The sequence below is a fragment of the Mus caroli genome, unplaced genomic scaffold (assembly GCF_978045245.1).
Source record: "Mus caroli unplaced genomic scaffold, Mus_caroli_1 scaffold_13, whole genome shotgun sequence".
Classification (NCBI taxonomy): domain Eukaryota; kingdom Metazoa; phylum Chordata; class Mammalia; order Rodentia; family Muridae; genus Mus; species Mus caroli.
This window is the reverse complement of record NW_028227268.1, coordinates 1962837-1982206: the sequence shown is the minus strand read 5'-3', so window position 1 is coordinate 1982206 and position 19370 is coordinate 1962837. Positions and strand designations below refer to the sequence as shown.

Here is a 19370-nt window from a genome sequence, read left to right as displayed (position 1 = left end):
CAGGCAGATCTACAGCCTGGTCTTAACTCTGTCTCAAAAAACCAAAATAAATAAATAAATGGAAAGGGAAGGGAGAGCTAGACGCATAAGAGGACCGTGCAGCACCTCAGATATGATTCGGGGTTGGCCCGGCCCCCAGACATTCCCTGGCACTAACACGGAGAGAGCCAGGCCCAACATCTTTAGCTGACATGGGTAGTTATGGAGATGGAAAAGCCATGGGCCAGGGGCCAAAGCTCTGTAGGAAAGGGTAGAGGTGAAAGGCAGGAGATGCTGTGCTGTGGCTCACACAAGTCACAACACCGAGTACCAGGCGCCATCCCGTCTCTAGACACTGAGAGCCACAGGGCCTCAGTTTGGGTTGGAAGCATCACTATATAAGCAGGCCTTACAAATCTAAGTCTCTGCAGTGGGCGGCCTGCAATTCCACCCGGGCTCAGGAGCACAGACAGGAAACCACGCCCAGCCAGGACGGCCCTGCCCACCATCAAGCTGACCTCCCGTTCCAAACCCGTCACACTGAATAAAACAGAAAGTGTGTGCATGCCTTCCCAGTTCTCCCTGTGTCTTAGGAAGCGCTTTAAACATCAACCACACTGAGGCCTTGGCTCCGCTGAGGTCATTAGTGCCTCCTACCCAGTCCTACGATAGTTGTTGCCTTGAGAGGCCCACTTCACAGGCGCCCCCACCCTGGCCGTCCATCTCCCACGCTCCCTCTCAGGACTTGGCTGGGGGATGTGGTCAGGAATCATTACACAAAGCCACATTTGCATAGGAGTGGGACCTTACCATGGGGTGGGTGTCCAAAAACACTTTCGTTAAGATTTCTGTCATCAGTCTTGTTTGCGAGCACCCAGATCCACTACAAGCTCCAAACTCCACATCACTCAGCTCCTAGGGGCAGCCATGTTGGTGCCACTCCTGTACCACTGAGGCCTGTCCGATGGGAGCTGGGCGATCCCCTCCACTGTGCGGTGTCAGCCAGCCCTCTCCTCTCTATTCTTATTGCTGTTGATTGGTTGGCTTTGTTTGTTTTCCAAAGACAGCGTTTCTCTATGTAGCTTTTGCTGTCCTGGAACCCACTCTGTAGACCAGGCTGGCCTCAAACTCAGAGATCGCCTGCCTCTCTGCCTCTGCCTCCCGAGTGTTGGGATCAAAGATGTGTGCCACCTGCCCGGGATCTCTTAGCTACTCATGTTACCCCCGACCCCCAGATGCTGAGATGTTCCGGAAATTGAACCGTGTTTGGGTAATGACTGCCTTTGTGTCTCAGGAGGCCCAGGTTTGGTGGGATTGGCAGAGTGACTCCAAGGCTGCCCACCTGCTCCTCCCTCTGGCTTGCAGCTGTGTCACCTGCTTGGCCTGGCCAAGGAGACTTTGTAGATATTGGTAGATCTTCCCATAGCTCCAGGGGTGGTGGCCTTTGACCCTTTGATGTCAACTAATGGGTTTGACCTTAACCTTTTGACCCCAGTTGTCAGGGAAGCCATTGAAAATAAACATGTGGCCCTTCTCAGGGGAGGGAAGCCTCAGAGGTGAGCACATTCCTCAGATCCTCTTTGCCTCCCAGGTGACACAGGACAGGCCACATGGGTAGGAGAAGGTACCCGTAAACAGGCAGACCAACCTTGGCAGCAGGGCAGATTCACCAGGCCCTGATTGGACTAGAGCTTCCAGCAACACTCACAGTATGACGGGTCTGGCTGGCCGGCAGCCAGTGCTGATGTGAGCATGGTCTGGGCCTCTCCCACCCCCTTCCCTTCTGTTTGAATGCTAGGCAAACACTCTGTTGCTGCCTGGAAGGTTCTGGACAGAAGTGTGCCTCTCAGGTCACATGCTTATTAGCTGGGCCAGACACACCCCTCAAGCCCTCAGGCTCATCCTGCACTCAGCCACTGTCTGGAAACAAGGGGCCAGCTGAGGTGCAAGAGGAATGAAGAAGGGCGGAGGCTGGGGAGAAAGGACAGGCAAGCACCTGTAGTGTAGTCAGAACCCCCCAAAAGTGAACGTGGCTTTGATCTGGTCCTGGCTATACAGCTCTACCCAACACAGTCCTGTTCCAACCTGTGAGTCCCTGTCCAAACCCACGTCTCCACATTTTGACTAGCCCAGAGTCCAGAATATCAGGGGGCCAACAGGCCACCCAGGTCTCTTCATAGCACATACCCAAATTAGGTCACCGCAGATGACCCACTTCTACCACCAGATGGCGATCCCTGGGCATTTTACAGTAACGGCTGAGTGGAGTCCAGAGACTCCCAACTCCTTGGCAAGGGTGTGGAGGAACCAGGAGGCCACCTCAGGCTGGGCACAACCCCAGCAGCTAATACATGGGCACACCAGGGAGGTGGCCTGCTGGAGGGCAAAGGTCGAGGACACGAGCTTGGGGTGCAGTCGTTCCCCCAGCATCCTCACAACCAGCCTAGGCTGCTGGGAGGTGACTCTGTTCTGGGTCCCAGTCGTGCCAGGCTTCAGACCACCTGTGTGGTCACCTGCTCCTCTATGTAACCTTTCTGTCAGACCTGATGTCTCCAGGATCCCCCATTCTATGACCCTGTCACCAAACTCCCTGGACACTGTTCCCAGACACAGCCTTCAAAACAGAAAGGAAAGCCAGAGACCCCACAGAGTGGCAGCTGGCTCCCAGAACACAGTCCCTTCTCTGATAGGCTCCTCTGAGGCCCTGGGGAGAGGCAGTGCTCCCAGACCTGCACAAGGCCAGGGGTTGCTGGCTGGTGCTAGTTGCTCAGTCAGCCCAGTGACACCATTCACGGCTCCAGGGGACGGTGTTTAGGGCACATTTTAACTATAGGAAACTTTGTCCCCTTCAAGAAGCCTCCTGTGCCTCAGGGCCCCTGGCCACTGTGGTTGTCTCCTTCCATCTGTTCCAGGGTCCCCTGAAGAAAAGTATACAGAAGGCTGTTTGGGGGCTGGAGAGACCGCTCAGCGGTTGAGAGCACTGACTGCTCTTCCAGAGGTCCTGAGTTCAATTCCCAGCAACCACATGGTGGCTCACAGCCATCTATCTGTATTGAGATCTGATGCCCTCTTCTGGTGTGTGTGAAGGCAACTACAGTGTACTCATATACATTAAATAAATAATTCTTTTAAAACAACAACAACAAAAAAAAAAACCTAACCAGCTGTTTGGCTGCTGGGTTCTCCACATCTTTTCATAGGTGACAGAGAGGTCCCTGGTCAGAGGGCAGATGGATACCCACCTGCCTTCTACAGGATGGGATAAGTCAACTCTAGCAAGTGTGATTCTACCCGGAGTCCACCAGCCAGGAAACTGCCAAGCTGGAAAGGGTCCAAGCTGGTGGGACCAAGGTTGGTTGCTGGGGCCCAAAATACATAGGGTCAGCTACTTCCCACCATGGGGACTTAAGCTCCGCCTTCCTGTCCTGAGGGGAGGACCTCTTGTTACCAGAGCTGCCCCCCACCTTCCTCTGAGCAATGAAAACATGTCACCCTTCAACATGTCACCCTTCAACATCACCTGGGCCTGACCTGTACCTCAGTCTCCCACACTGAAAGCCCTTCTGCCTTACCTGAGGCCAAGGCTTCTGTTGGTCCCCCTGGGCCCTGCAGCAAATCTGCTGAGGGAGCCTACCCCTCCCCCTCCCCTCTTCAGTGAAGCCCCAAGCAGTGAGGGGAGGGGCTTGACTTGGAGCCTAAATCAGGAGCCCCCCCCCCCAAGAAAACAAGGGGCTGTGCACGGAGTGACTTCCTCCAGGGCTCTGTGACCTCTGTCTCCTCAGTGCTGCGTGAAGGATTAGCAGATATGCACGGGCCAGCTGCTTAGAGTTGGGGACCTGGCTACCCATCCACCGTCTGTGCAGCCTGTCTGTGAACTTTGCCTGTTTATACTGAGCTCCTGGCACAAGCAGCCTCACAGATGTTTATAACATGCCGATGACAGGAATACAGAGCTGAAGAATCCGGCCACCCACCCAGACACAGGCACATCCCCTGGGACCTCCATCCAGGGGTGTCTCATCATTGAGCTCTGCCTGATTTCTCCCTAGGACCAGGTCCACCGTGGCTGTTCTTTGTATCAGAGAATTCTCTGTGGAGAATTCACATCCACTCCTTTCCCCAGGACTGTGGAAGGCAACCTGCACATTAAACTCTGCCAGTTAGGGACCAGAGAGGGGAGGCTAGTATGGTCGTAGCCTCTGCAGAAAGGTAAGTCTTTCACTATTGGAGTCTCAGCTTTCTGGCCCTTGACCTTCAGGGTCTGCAGAGGCTTTGGGTCATCGGGCACGCCCATGTGCATCAGGGTGAGTGTGAGCCTCGAGCGGGGGCACAGATTGAGCTGCTCTTCCCTATACCAGAGTACACCTAGAGTGGGAAGTCAGAGCATGCCTCCTCCAGCCCCCTCTACCCTCATGCCAAGGCAGGTGCCAGGGGACCACCAGAAACGGAAAGCACCTCAGAGCCCTGGGGTCCCTTGGAAGTGGTTTCTGACATCCGTGGAACCTATCCAGTGACACAAGACTACCACCCCACCCACATGAGATGAAGCACCGCTTCCCATGACGTAAGATACCCCTTCAGTAACAAAGGTCTGTCTTCTCCAGTGACACAAAAGTCCCCACAGTGATGGCGTTCTCATCTGTACTGTTGCAAGGTGTCACTCCAGTGACATGAGGCTGGTACAAAGCACCCCTGCAGTGACTCCAGATTGTCTTCCCATGATGTCAGGCCCTTCTCCAGTAACCAAGTCTCCCTTCCAGTGAGGTGAGACACTCTTCAAGTAACAGAAGACTCCCCGCTAGTGATACAAGGTTCCCTTTGTATCCCTTTTTGTCACACAAGCTCACTTCCAGTGATTGGCATATCCATCCCCTCCAGGGGCATAGAACACCCTCAAGTAATGGCTGAGGACCCTCATCAGTGATACAGGCTGAGGACCCTCATCAGTGATGCAGGGATAACCCTCCTTTTTGCCTTGTGCAGCCTTGGTAACTGGGCCTGCACATAGACTCAGCCTGGACTACACCCTAAAGTATTCCTCTAAGTACCCCAAGATAAGGAAAGGAATAAACAGGAGCTGGAGCTAAGGGGGTCCTGTGGTCAGCACTCAGAAAGAGGGTGCCCATATGGTCACCCTCAGGGCTCATGGGGTGACCCTTGAACTCTCCCCATGAAGCGCAGCTGCAGTCTGCGGGCTGTGGAGACAGGAGGACTGAGGTCAGAATGTCCCCTAAGGGAGACTACAGAGGTAGTCAGTCACACGCATCTGTACCCCTTAAAAAGGAAGGGTGTAAGATGGGGAGATTGTCCTGTCACATGACACAGGCTCCCATTCAAGAGGATCAAATGGGGAATAGCCAGTCAGGCCTAAAGCAGAGAGGCCAGCCCTTGCTGCAGCATTGGCTACGGAAACCTCCTGTGCCTGGACCACACAGAGTGTCTAAGTGGATCACAGAAAAGAGGGAATGCTGGGGGCAAGGTATGGGTGTTCAGCAGCACTGAGGACGAACCCAGGGCCTCACACAAACTCACCAACTGCTAGACAAATGAGCTGCGCCTTAGCCCAGCTTCCTCAGGGAAGACAGAATGTTAAACGTCTAACTAAAAACCACAGAAGCAAAAATTGGATCTGATTCTCTCTTTTTTTTTTTTTTTTTTTTTTTTTTTTTTTTTTTTTTTTGGTTTTTTCGAGACAGGGTTTCTCTTTATAGCTCTGGCTGTCCTGGAGCTCACTTTGTAGACCAGGCTGGCCAGCTGGCCTCGAACTCAGAAATCCGACTGTCTCTGCCTCCCAAGTGCTGGGATTAAAGGCGTGTGCCACCACGCCCGGCTGGATCTGATTCTCTTTAAGTATGCTTGATTTTTTTTTTTTAAATGAAAACACTCCTGTTATCCCTGCACTGGAAAGGCAGAGGCAGGAGGCTGCCTGAGGTCTGCTTGCCAGACAGCCTAATCACACACACTGGAAACTGAGCTGAGAATGACTGTGGAAGACACTCCACATTAGTCTCTGGCCTCCACACACGTGTGTACACACACATGAACATACAAACATGTGCACAGTCAAATAACTGGAGTGGCTACAGCAGAAGATGTAAAAGCAGGATGTGGTGGTTCGCATCTGCAATCCTCGAACTTGGGAAGCAGGGGCAGGCAGGGGGACAAAAGTTTTAAGGCTAAGCCGCTGCATAGCAAGGCTCTGCCTAACACAAACCAGAGATGCTGGTGCAGGTCAGTGGTAGAGAGCATAGGGGAGGCCTGACTCAACCCAGACACAAGAAGGGGGAGGGGAGGGGAGGAGCCAGAGGAGGAGGGGGAGGAGGGAGAGGAGAGGGAGGAGAAAAAGAAGGAAGGAGGGGTGGAGGAAGGGGAGGAAGGAGGAGGGAGAGGAGGAAGGGGAGGAGCAAGGAGGAGGGAGAGGAGGAAGGAGAGGAGGAAGGGGAGGAGGGGAAAGGGAAGGGGAGGAGAAGGGGAGGAGGGGAAGAAGAAGGGAGAGGAGGAGGGGGAGGGAGAGGAAGAAGGAGGGGGTGGGAGGGAGAAAAGGAGAGGGAGGAGAGGAGTGAAGATGAGGAGAAAAAAGGGATGGGAGGAAGCCAAAACTCATCCAGCTCTACTCTGTGAACACACATCTTCATCTGGATCAACTGCACCTTGCAACATGAAGCACGGGACAGGATGTGGGGCTGTGTAACTACCAACCACAAGAACCGGAAACAGAAAATGAGGAAGCATCCCAGAGATGGACAACGGCAGAAAACTGGCGGCTTCATTCCTCAGGTTTCACATTGGCAGCTGAGTGCAAGCCACTTGGAATCAGGGGGTGTGTAAGTTATTCCAACCCCGCAGCCCTAATGCTGTCAGTCTCTTCTGTAAAGAACCCAAGAATAACATCCAACCCCCACCTTAGGGTCTCCAAGCAGCCCTCTGCCCACCCCACCCCTGCTGCACTCAATACCCGGGTGCAGGTGCCTCAGCTGAGCTGCCATTGGCCGAGAGTAAAGCTGGCTCCACTTTGGGATCCATAGACTCCTGCCCTGCACAGGCCTTTCCTTGGGCCCAGAACCTGGAGAACCTATCCCAGGGACTTCTGCCAGCAAGTGATAGGGCTAAGACCACCAGATACGAAGCCCACAAAGGCTACATGGAGGCTCTAGGACATTGGCAGTGTCTTAGAGGGCAGAGTAGGGCACAGTGGGTGAGAGAGTGCCAGTGCAGGCCAGGGTGGGAGCAAACACAGGTGCTAGGGTTTGTATACGCTCGGTCCAGGGAGTGTCACTATGAGAAGGTGTGGCCCTGTTGGAATAGGTGTGACCTTGTTTGTTGGAGTAGGTGTGTCACTGTGGGTGTGCACTTAAGACCCTCGACCTAGCTGCCTAGAAGTCAGTCTTCCACTAGCAGCCTTCAGAGGAAGATGTAAAACTCTCAACTCTGCCTGCACCATGCCTGCCTGGATGTTGCCATGTTAAGCCTTGATGATAATGGACTGAACCTCTGAACTGTAAGCCAACAATTAAATGTTGTCCTTGTAAGACTTGCCTTGGTCATGGTGTCTGTTCACAGCAGTAAACCCTCACTAAGACAACAGACATGCATCCTCTCATGCACACACACATAGTCACATACACCCGTGTATTATACACACACTTGTGAGCCCACAAGTGTGCAGGCACACACTGAGAACACTCATGCAGCACCTTCGCATTCATTCACACTCATTAGCCCACACTGGGGCACACCTATGCACACTCAGATACCCACTTACAATCATGTCTACTCACAAGGACGCACATAAGTGCACTCAGCACACACAGCTACATGTGCACGCTCCAACTGCATGCACTTATGCATTCACTAGTCTCTGCACACTTGCTCACGCACACACTGATGCTATTTGGACACTCATGTGGACTCTCACGCTCATCTATACTCACACACACCCGCATTCAAACGCCCATGAAAACTCACAGGAACAAAGGCTAAAAGGGAAATAAACGAGTGGGGGAGACCTCATTCCTGGAGCCTCATGGCCTCAGTGTCCCCTGTCCTGCAGAAGATGAAGTCAGACTGTCTGAAGAGCAGGATGAGCCACCTGGCCTCTGAAGACAGCTAAAGACTATCGAGGAGTTGAGAGACGAAGATGAAACACCGCTCGGAGCCTCCAGATGCTCCACCCGGTGTGATGCTACCTCAGTGGAGTCCATGAGATTCCCCAATGTGAAAGGCAGCAGACCTTCAGACATACATGGGTTTACAGTTATCGGGGGCCAGAGTAGCAGCGGGGTCCTTCTGGGATGGGAAAGATGTTTTAGAACCAGACAGAAGCAGTGGCATACTACCTGAATGGTCGGCTCGCTCAGAGGCAGTGAGTTGCTTCCTAGCCCTCCCTGGTGTGGGTGCTCTTTGCAGAGAGCAGTTTAATACTTGGGTGTCCACCTAGGCTAGGGGCTCTTACAGCAAGCTCTGCCCTACCCCCAATATCCCCATTGGGTCTATGCTCCTTCCCAGACCTCCTTCCTGCCCTGTTCCAGGAAGCCCTGCCCCCAAGCCTTGTTCTTCAATGTCCACACACAGAAGCCACACAGTCCTGGAACAAAGGCCACATTTACACAGATGTGGCTCTGGAGTCCCCAGAGGTGTGACAGTCATCCCTGACCTGGGATCTCAGGGGCTGTGTCAGTACCACTGTGGGTTCCAAGGACAGAGCATCTCTGATATTGCCAATGCAGCTAGACTCTGTCCTGGAGGTGGAACACAGGAGCTCCATGCACCTGAGGACCCCTGACTCTTATGATGCAAAGGGAAAGCCCCCAAAAGCAGGAAGCTGGAGAGACAAACAGACAAACCAGGTGCAGATGGAGCCAGGAGGCCTGGACAGCAGGCAGCCCAGGTGCCAAGGATCAGAACCAGGGCACAGTGTCTGTCCCAGAAGCCCCTTCCCGGTTCCTGCTGGTGCTATAATGGAGCTCAGGGGTCCTAGACAGAGAAGGGAGGAGGAGGCAAGTTTTGCCCCCAGATGGGACATAGTTCCTCAGGTGGGGACACAGAAGCCAGTTCAGCAGCCTGAGCCTAGGCCACTGGCACCACTGTGCTGTCTCACAGAGCTAGCTGTTAGGTTCCTCGTTTCCATTCTCTTGGTCTCCCAGGATTCAGGTCCTGTCCACGGGACACCCCATGCCCAGAGCAAAGGTGCACACAGAGGTTTTCACAGCCTCACGGACTGTTCTAGACTCTCCTCTAGCCCTGACCACCAACCAGTAGGGGCCAAACTGAGTCAGATGTAGCAAGGTGTATCAGTCCCCCCAGGAGGTAAGATGGCATTGTGAGAGGGCACTGTGGGAGAAGACTGTGCCCTCAAAGACCACAGATCCTGGGGGCTGGAGAGATGGCTCAGCAGTTACGAGCACCGACTGCTCTTCCAGAGGTCCCAAGTTCATTTCTCAGCAACCACATGGTGGCTCACAATCATCTGTAATGGGATCCAATGCCCTCTCCTGGTGTGTCTGAAGACAGCTACAGCATGCTCATAAATGTAAAATAAAGAATTATTTTAAAAAAGAAAAAGTAAAGAAAAAGGCAGCACTATCCACCAGTTCCTTCCCAGCCTCCCCAGCCTCTCAGCCCCAGCAGGCAAGGCAGGTACTGCTGCTGCATGGGATTCTGGGCATCGTTAAGGATGTCGGGTGGGGAGCTTGAGTTACAGAATCACTCCCCTCCGACAGAGCACTGTGCCCAGTGGATACAAAGTAGCTGCAACTAAATGAGCTGCAAACGACCCCAAGGATACTCAGGCACTGACCTGCCTGGAGACTACTGTGCTGCAGACAGACCTGCTGTCCACCAGGGGCTCCACGCAGGCCTCCCACTGTCCTGCCTGGTGTTAGGGTGGGGGGAGGCACTGAAGGAAGCAGATCCAGCTTGGCAAGGTTATAGGGACAGCTGGTTGGCAGGTGGGTACATGAAAAAAACTACAAAATGCTTGACCTGGTTCATTATTTTCAGACCCTGGATCAGCTCCAGGAGGGCAGGTCATTGGTGCCCCTCTGTCATCTGGGTAAACATGGAAATAAAATGGCCATCTGCACCCAGAAGCCTAAGAGAGCAGACGGGAAGCCGGGCGGTGGTGGCGCATGCCTTTAATCCCAGCACTTGGGAGGCAGAGGCAGGCGGATTTCTGAGTTCGAGGCCAGCCTGGTCTACAAAGTGAGTTCCAGGACAGCCAGGGCTATACAGAGAAACCCTGTCTCAAAAAAACAAAATAAAACAAAACAAAACAAAAGAGAGCAGGCAGGAACAAGGAGAGCAGAGGGGTTCTGGGAAGGTCCTAGGTGGTGGTCCCAAGGGATTCTGGGAGTCACATCTTTACACTTGTGTTCAGATGCACATACACACCTGTGCACATATGCACATAAACACATGTACCCAACAGCTGCTCGAACACTCATCTCCCCATCCCTGTCAAATGCTCAAATACATGCACACACATTACACACTCACTCACACCTATAGACACAGTAGCTGTGGCTCACCTGTACACACTCTCACAGACACACAGGTATGCTCACGTGAGCATGCACACTCTGGCCCCCAACACCTTTCATATGGAGTGTTCACCTGTGAACTCTCATCCTAAGGCACTAGGGGTCACTAGGGGTCAGCGCCACCCCTCTACTCTTGCAGGGACCCCCAACAGGGCTGCCAAGGATTCTTCTGCAAGACTCCAAACCTTGCCTTCCTGGATCCTCCAGAGGGCACCTTGAAATCAAGTCCACCAAGGGCACTGGGAACAGAAGGGAGTTCCACAGCATGGCACTCACAGGTGACCCCCACCTCCACTGACACATAGCAAAACTACAGCCAAGTCTGACCTCCAAGCCCCTCACCCCTTTCTCTAGCATCACAGCTCCCCCACCCCAGGCTGGTCCGAGGATGGAGTGGTTCTTCAGCGTGCCCCATCTGAGAACCCCACACCCAGCCAGCTCAGGTGACTTATAGGAATGACAAAGTCAGAGCTTGTCCTGATAGCTCCATCCCCAAGTTGCTCCCTGCTCCAGGCACACTGTCCCCTTTTGCTGCGGCCTCCTGACACACACCCCTTGGCCTGAATTTTTTGATCATCTTGGAACCCCAACTCTCACACATGAGATGCCCAGCCTAAACTGTAGCTGGCCAAGCAAGAACCTCACAGGTCCTCAACTAGACTGAGAAGCGCACAGAACACACTGGCTTTGGCTATGTTTAGACAGGACTTTGTAAGGGAAGATAAAAGAGCAGTTCCGGCTCCTGGGCAGCTGCCACAGTCCCACTCTTGGTAACAGGGTCCTCTGGATAGAGAATGAGGCAGCTCTGTGGGCTGGGCAGGCCTGTGTGGGCAGGACAGGCCTGAGGGCAATCACGGAGTGTCCCTTCCTGCCATCTACTCTCACAAGTCAGCCAGGAAGTGCCTCTCAGCCATGACTAGTGAATGCCAAAAGGATTCCAGGCAGCTCAGAATACACAATGGCCTGCACCCAGCGGTGCCCAGGAAGTGGCTAATTGAGTGGCCAACGTGCTCACTGGAGGAAAGAGGGCAAGTGTGCCGGTGCCAGGGGCAAACACTCCCACCCTGGCCTTCATGCTGGGCAGAGGTGTCCACCCTGCCTTGCACAGCACTGTGGTCACAGACAGAACAAGAATGCAAGCATTCTCACACACACAACTGAGGAGGACAAACCGAACCTACAGATGTGTCCCCAGAGCAATCAAGAAAAGGGTTTTTGCAGAACCCACTCAGCCAGGCAGCCTCACAGAGGCCCTCATTGCCCAGGGCACCACACTCCTGAGACGACACCTTCTATAGATCAGGGGAAGCCACACAACAGTGTCTAGGACAACCCCTGCAGTATGTGTTCAGCAGAGACTGACCAAGGAGACCAGGAGACATGACGTGGGACAGGTTGTTATGACAGGAATGATCAACGGGACAGGGACAGCAGGGTGACAGGAGTCATGGCTAGTTGGTGTGGGTGATTATTAACAAGACAAAATGTTCCAAAAAGGGACTATATAGTGAAGACCTCACAACTCTAAAAATACTAAAAGCCATGAATTCTATGCTCTCAGAGATGAATGTATAATATGCAAATTGTGTCTCAGTAAAGGGAAGGGAGGAGCTAGGAGTTGCCGGCAGAGCATGCTAGGAAGGGAAGGAAGGGGGGAAGAGGGAGGGAGGAAAGTGGGCGGTGCTTTTCGGAAACACTCATAGGAGCATCACCATGACAGACAGACAGCTAAAGCTGGACAGAAGCCAGTGCCTGCCCCCAGAGCGGACGCCTCTGACGTTCTGTTCCTAAGGTGTGGGCGACACACCATATCCTGCAGAGGCCTGAGGCAGCCATAGGTGGCTCTGTGGGACAAGGGGGCTGCCAGGGCCTGGAGTATGGTCACATAGGTGTGTCCCACTGACATGAAGCCACAGAGCCTCAGGGACACCTAAGCATATGTGCGCCACTTAAAGTAGTTGGGGGCTCAAGTCCCACAGTGTGCCCCACAGATAGCTCCATGTCCCCAGAAAACATATCCTCGAGAGCTGACTACACCCTTCTTGCTTAGGTCAGCCTACGCAGGGGACCTTGCAGCCACTCAGAGTAAGTCAGGAGCTGCAAGAGCAGCTGGGTGTGGTGTTAAGGGTGCCGCCTCGCACCCTGTTGAAAGTTATTGGCAAATTCAGAGCCAGCCACTCAGCTCTGAGTACCTGACTGGTACACACCATTACTAGGTTCCCTCCTAAGCAGCACAGAGAGTGGGGGAGAATCTTAGAAAATGGGGTACAGTGGGAAGCCAGAGCCATGATGGACCCTATCTCCACCTTGCAGCACAGTGTCCAGATGCCCGGCGGGCCTCAAAGCTCAGTCTCTGAGCGCAGGTTGGCCTCCTCCAGAGCCCAGTCTGGGATCCTGGCTCCCATCCCATTGGGCTCACAGGGCAGGTAGGTGGTCCCTACAAGGAGCCCAAGGCCAGCTGGTCAAGGGTCCCTGATGCCATGTGCTCAAGTCAATAAGCCAGCGACAGAGGGACCTCCCCAGAGACGGAGGTGTGTGAGTAGTGCTGGATTCTGTCGCTTAGCAAGAAGGTGGTGACTCATGCAAATCTTGGGGTGATGGTATAGAGAAGGGGAAGGTATGACTGTCACTATTGTGAGAGGCACCTGCTTCACCTCACCTGGGACAGGTGACCCTGGCTGCCCAGCCCACCTACTGCAGAGGCCCACCCCACTCTAGGAACTGCCAGGGCTTGAGGTAGGGTCCTGGTTGGATCGGAGATCTGGTAAGTATTGTGTGCTCCCCCACCCTGGGCTGGCAGGGCAGAGTAGGCAGCGTCCTCCCAGAATACCCACATACCGGCTCTGGACGCTGCTCCTATGAGACTCCAGCTTTGCTCCACCCAGAGTGGCCTTCTAGAGAACTCCCAACCCCACCCCACCCTCATGTCCCAGCCCCCTGACCCTAGCCCTGGCCCTGACGGAAGTAGATGGGGGATGCCACGTGACTCTGCCTCCTGTGACAGTCCTCAGGCAACCACCATCCACCCAGACTATCAGCCTGGGAACTGGCTCTGGCTTCGGCCACTGCCCTCATTTCCTCTGCCGGCTTCCTGAGCTGGGGGTGGGGTAGGCCACAGACATTGGTCCCAATTCTACTGGTTCCTCTGTGACAGCCAGGCAGGGCCCAGCCTACAGGGGTCTGAAATCAAAGCCCCAACAGGCATTATGACCTAGATTATCACATGACAAGGGTCAGGGATAGCACAGGAGTCTCTCTACCATAGACAAGGCTCTCAACCGACTCTCTCCATCCTACCTGGGAACAAGACAATAAGAGAGGGTCCCCTGATCATTCTGCATCAGGCTCTCTCCAGTTGACCCTAGTCCCTGTCTCAAGAGCCATGGGAGAAAAGCAGGTGGTAACAGTGCCAGGAGGAGGGTCTGGTGGAGGGCTGGGCACAGCCTGCCCTCAGGAAGTGCTCCAAGAGTGCAGGACAGGTGCCAGAGACAGCAAGGACATTACTCATCGGGACCCACCATGTACACACAGACACAAGGCGAGCTACAGATTTGCAGCTCCTGCCTCGGTCCCTAGGCCTGAGGGAAACTGCACTATTTTTCTGAGGTGCTCTGGGCAGAGATCCCTAAACTGGTGGCTTCTGTGAGAATGGTTCCTTCCTGGCCCAGCAGCAAGCAGGCTCAGTGAGGCCCGGGGAGAGGTCTTATTAGCTCTTCCAGCGTGGGGTCTAGACAGGCTTCTGCTCACGGTCTCCGCTCCAGTCTCCACTTCCTCTCCCCTGCACCCCGCCCCGTCTCCTCCCATTTCTGTGTCATAGCAGGACGTCTGCCATAGGACTTAGGGTTTACCCTGCCTCAGTATGATCTCACCTTTACAAATTGTCTTTGTAGACCTTCTTTCTAAACAAGACCCCACCCTGAGGTGCTGGGTGGACATGGAGCCGGTGATACCTCTCAAGGGAGCACAAACATGCAGATGTTCCATCCTTGAGATGGAACAGTGGGGCTCAGCAAAGAACCCCGTGTCCTAGAGAGGTTTCCCGGGAGAAGGGTTCTCACACCCACAAGAATGCCCACAGAGGTGCCTGTACCCTGTACGTGCCCACAAAGTGTGTGTGTATGTGTGTGTATGTATGTGTGTGTATGTGTATGTATGTGTGTATGTGTGTGTATGTGTGTGTATGTATGTGTGTATGTGTGTGTATGTGTGTGCGTATGTGTGTGTGTATGTGTGTGTATGTGTGTGTGCATATGTATGTGTGTATGTATGTGTGTATGTGTGTGTATGTATGTGTGTGTATGTGTGTGTATGTGTGTGTATGTGTGTGTATGTGTGTGTATGTGTGTATGTGTGTGTTTGTATGTATGTGTGTGTATGTATGTGTGTATGTATGTATGTGTATGTATGTGTGTATGTATGTGTGTATGTGTGTGTGCGTATGTATGTGTGTGCGTATGTATGTGTGTGTATGTATATGTGTGTATGTGTGTATGTGTGTATGTATGTGTGTATGTATGTGTGTATATGTATGTGTGTGTATGTATGTATGTATGTGTGTGTATGTATGTGTGTGTGTGTGTGCGTGTGTGTGCGTGCAGGTGCACTTGGACATAGACATACTAGCCTGAATAACCCTGTCTCATCTGCCATTTGGGAGATGTGTGTTTGCAGCTTTTTCACATCCGTGTCTGCATGTGCCACGCATGTACAGAGCCCTGCATACCTGTGGGTATATGGCTGCGGTGTTGGGGTGAGCAAACCTTCTGGCACTCCTCCTGTACCAGCTCTCAGAGGAGCAGCCTGTATATGGCCACTGCCAGCCAGGCCCTTGTCCAGTCACCTCTCAGCCTGGTCACCTGTAACCTAGAGGCTCTAGTGATTCACCGAGACGAGGTCATACTGAGGTAGGCTCTGACCTTCCTGTCACTGGGCCCATAGGGCCGGGTGACAAGCCAGGGGCAGTGCCTGCATTCTAGGTCCAGCTGCTATGAAGGCCCAGTGAGCTTGTTCCTTCAACCAGGTCCACTGAGGATCAGGGTGTCGTGTCACTCAGTGGACACAACTTTTCATAGTCCAAGTTTATCTGTGAGCCAGAGACCAGGACTCCTGGGGACTCCCTGGTCCATTTCCAGGGCCCCCTTCGAACCAAGCTCCATGTGCCACTCAGACCAAGCCTCTTCTGCCACAATCACCACAATCCCAGCAATGCCAGCTCTGTACCCTGCCACATGCGGACACCAAGGGAACAACCATTCCAGGAAGGCACAGCGGGCTCTTCCTTAGGAGCCCAACATGGGGTGAAGACTTGTGCAAAGACCAGGATGTAAGCAGGAAGTCTGGAGATACCAAGGCACAGTGCGGGGTATATGGGCTATGCCGAACGACTGAGTGGGACCACCATGTGTTCTCTGAGCTTCTGCAAACGGACGCCAGCTCCACAGCCCACAGGCCTCAGGCTAGACCCAGGCAGAGGCCATCTTGACTAGCCTTGCTTGTTGTTTGCCTGTGCTCAGTGTCCACACCACCACATGGCTACCTTACAGATAAGGAAGCTAAGGACCAGAGAGGGCCAGACATCGGGAGGTGAGCAAATGGGGGTGGGGGCATCTCCCAGAGCCCTGGCATGCAGGGTAGCCCCAAGGCATGCTGGGAGTACAGGAAACCCTAATAAAGCACCCCCTTCACCGCTGCTGCTGGCACCAGGGACGGTACCAGGCTCCAGCAACCATAGCGTCCTGACTGAGGCCTGCCCATCTCAGCACCTGGCACGCTGGTGTGGAGAGTGAGAAATAAGATCATCCCCCTGCATGGGTGCGAGATGACTACGTGGTCATCGGCTCCTTCTCCTCCCAGCCGCCCTTGCCCTCCATGAAGACTTCCATCATTTTTGTCTTCCATGTTCTGCCTACCTGCAGAGTGATCCCCAAGAGGCTGGAAGAGTGGCCCAAGACCACAGAGCAAAGAGGCCACCGGGCCAAGCTTGCCAAGAAATCTGTCCTGATCATCTACACCCTGGATGCCAGGGAGCCAAGAGTCAGACTTTACAGGTGGCCAACCCTTCTGGGTGCTTGTCTGGCCAGCACATGACACCCCATGATTATGTTCAGCTTCAGCACCCTGTTGGGGGGCACTGGGAGCCCACAGACATGCTCCTCAGCCATTGTGAACATGAGACCTCCTTTGAGTTCTGGTGGCTCCAACAGCCCAGATAGACCATCTCTCTGTATTGTGAGCATGAAAAAGAGCCACTCCCCCTCTGTGGGTGCAGAGGCCTCAGGCACCAGTTCCGTCACACCTCCTCACCCCAACAAATAGTTCATCAGGCATCTCCTCCAACCCAGACCTAGCCATAGGCATCACCATCCCATTTTACAGATTGGGAAACAGAGGCAAAGCAAAGACAGACACAGGAACTCTGGTGGTGGTGGGGAGATAGTAGGCTTTAAGCATAGATTTAGTGGGAAGACAGTGAACCCCATATTTCCTCTGCAGCACCCACGGGGCCAGGATTTGTCACCCCACTGAGGTCCTCAACTTCATCACCATCATCCACACCCATGGGTGGACTATCAGGACAGGAGGGACACAATATCCACAGGCGTACAGCTCTCAAGAGAAGTCCTCTTGCTTACAACACTTTTCCCCCTTAGATCATTAAAGCAGCACACTGTAATTACACTGATCTACTGCGCAAAAAATCGCAAGAGCTGCAGAACCCTGCTGTTTCTCTGATGTGGGGGAAGGGCACTCCTGTCCTGGATACCCTGGAGGAGCAAAGGGTGATAGGCCACCAAGGCAGGTCTGGGCCCAGCAGAGGCAGGTGGGAGGGCACATAGATTCCTCCCTACTGTGGTCAGCTTAGGCCCCACCCCAACCCCAACAGCTCCAAGGCCACCTGTCTGCAGTCAGGAGTAGCTGCCCACTGGAAGGACCAAGGGCCAGGTGAGGCTTGCCATGGGGGACATCCTGAGACGGCGATGCTGCCCTTGGATATCTGTCCCTAAAGGTAGTCTGGGCCTTGGGTGGTTTCTCAACACCACCTCTACTCCCGCCCTGGGTTTAAGGGGTCACTGACACAGCCCCTCAGTTCTGTGCCTTTGGTTGCATGGTGAAATGGTGACCTCCAAGCCCCTTGGCTCACCCAGGAAGTCATTTCTGAGCAAAGGACACTTATAGCCCTATACCAGGTAGACAGCTCCATCGGCTCCCCTCCCTGGGAGCAAATGCCTTCAGATCCAGCCCTGCCCAGGGGACTCTGTGCATCACTGCACATTCTGGCCCCACTCCAGGAGGGAGACCCAGGAGAGTCATCGTATGTGAGCCCGGCTTTGTTTGGGCTGTGCAGCCAAAGCCAAAGCTCCAGGGACGTGTGGGTGGGACTCCAGGCTCCTCCTGGGCACAGGTTCATTCCCCTCCCTCCCAGGCTAAGCAAACAGAATCAGGATTAGAAACAGCTGCCCTGGCCCCCTCTGCCCACCACAGCTGTCCACCGTGGCCATGCAGTTGTGGTAAACACATTACCCTGGTGTCCACTAGCCAGGTGGAGCAAGATGCCCGACCCCAGGTCCTGTGCAGTCAGCACCACCTCTCTAGAATGGGACCTCAGGTGGGCTCATGCTAGGGTCCTCATCGGTCCCCACACCCACCACAGACTACCGAGGGAGAGGGGCATGCTGCCTGGACAGGGATTTGCAGAAAACAGCACCAGGGTTAGGAAGGAGCCTTCCACGCCAGAACATGGATGAGCAAGCTTCCACAGCGGGCCTGGGCTCCTGCCCTGCCTTGCAGAACACCCCTCACCTCCCCAGGGCCCTGAGTCCTGGCAACCTCTCTCCGGGACACCTGGGGCCAACACAGGCCCTCTTGTCCCAGTTACCTGTGCCAGGGAGGCATCCAAAGAGGCAGGGGCTGATGCTGCCAGCCAGCGCTGAAGGGGCCGGCTGTACAGGGTCTGGCCCCAAGGCCTGCCCACCTCCGGAGACCTGTAGTGGGTCCTCGCCGGTCCCTGTTCTTCTGCGGGGACTCAGGGCGGAGAAAGGGTTAATTTCCAGGCAAAATGGGAAACCGTGGCTCCAGCAGCATCATGTCGGCGGTGGGGAGACAGGTGGGGGGGCAGTCGCAGCCGCAAGGCCGCCTCCGAGGGCGCCGCGCGGACTCACCCGGGTCGAAGTGGGAGCTGAAGGCAAAGCTGGGGTTGAAGAAGGACGACGACATGGCCAGGGCCAGCAGCGCGATGGGCATCCCCGGGGCGGGCGCTGCGCTTAAGCTCAGAACGCCGGCGGCCTGGGCCGGCGTTCCGGCATCATCGTCCAGCGGCCTCCGCAGGTGCGGAGCGCACGGCCCCCCGCTCCTAGCGCCCCCAGCCACCGCCGCAGCGCGGGCACCAGTGGGGGCGGCGACAGACTAGGCGCCTCCGCCCGCCGCCGCGGCGCCGCGGGGCTCTGGCTGGTGCAGTCCGAAAACACGCGGGAGCGCGCGCGAGGTGGGGGGGGGACGGAGCGGGGGGGGATGGAGATGGGGGCTGGGGGTTACTTTCTGGGACAAAGCAGGGGAGGGGCACGCAGTTCGTGGGACAATGAGGGAAGGAGAGGGGTCACGGAGGTACGGGGGTGGGCTATGAAATAAGGGGAGATGAAAACTGAGGGGCCCAGAGGTTGGGCAGCGCGGAGGCTGGGGACACGGAGAGGGGACAGAGGCAGGGGAGGATCACGTAGGTCGTGGGACACTAAGAGATGGGGAGGGGGCACGGAAGCTGGGACTACGGTGGCGGGGGCAGGATGAAGTCTGAGGGCACGGAGGGGAGGTAGGAGTCCATAGATGATACGGAGGGGGCCGAAGCCTGGGAGGCATGGA

The 19370-nt window shown here is 54.8% G+C and overlaps 1 protein-coding gene across 3 annotated transcripts in view; it reads right to left on the bottom strand.

Annotated features, from left to right (window-relative positions):
• The window catches only part of Lmtk1 (lemur tail kinase 1), a 39690-nt gene extending 20745 nt beyond the window's left edge, over positions 1 to 18945 (bottom strand). For 2 of the 3 annotated variants that reach the window (XM_029483925.2, XM_021176575.2), the window contains exon 1: positions 18677 to 18945. In XM_029483925.2, coding sequence (XP_029339785.1) covers positions 18677 to 18758 — 82 coding nt within the window. In that variant the 5' untranslated portion in view covers positions 18759 to 18945. Of the gene's footprint in view, positions 1 to 18393; positions 18598 to 18676 lie in introns of those variants that run through there. The other variant, XM_029483926.2, reaches the window with a different exon arrangement.
• Positions 18946 to 19370: the final 425 nt, after the last annotated feature.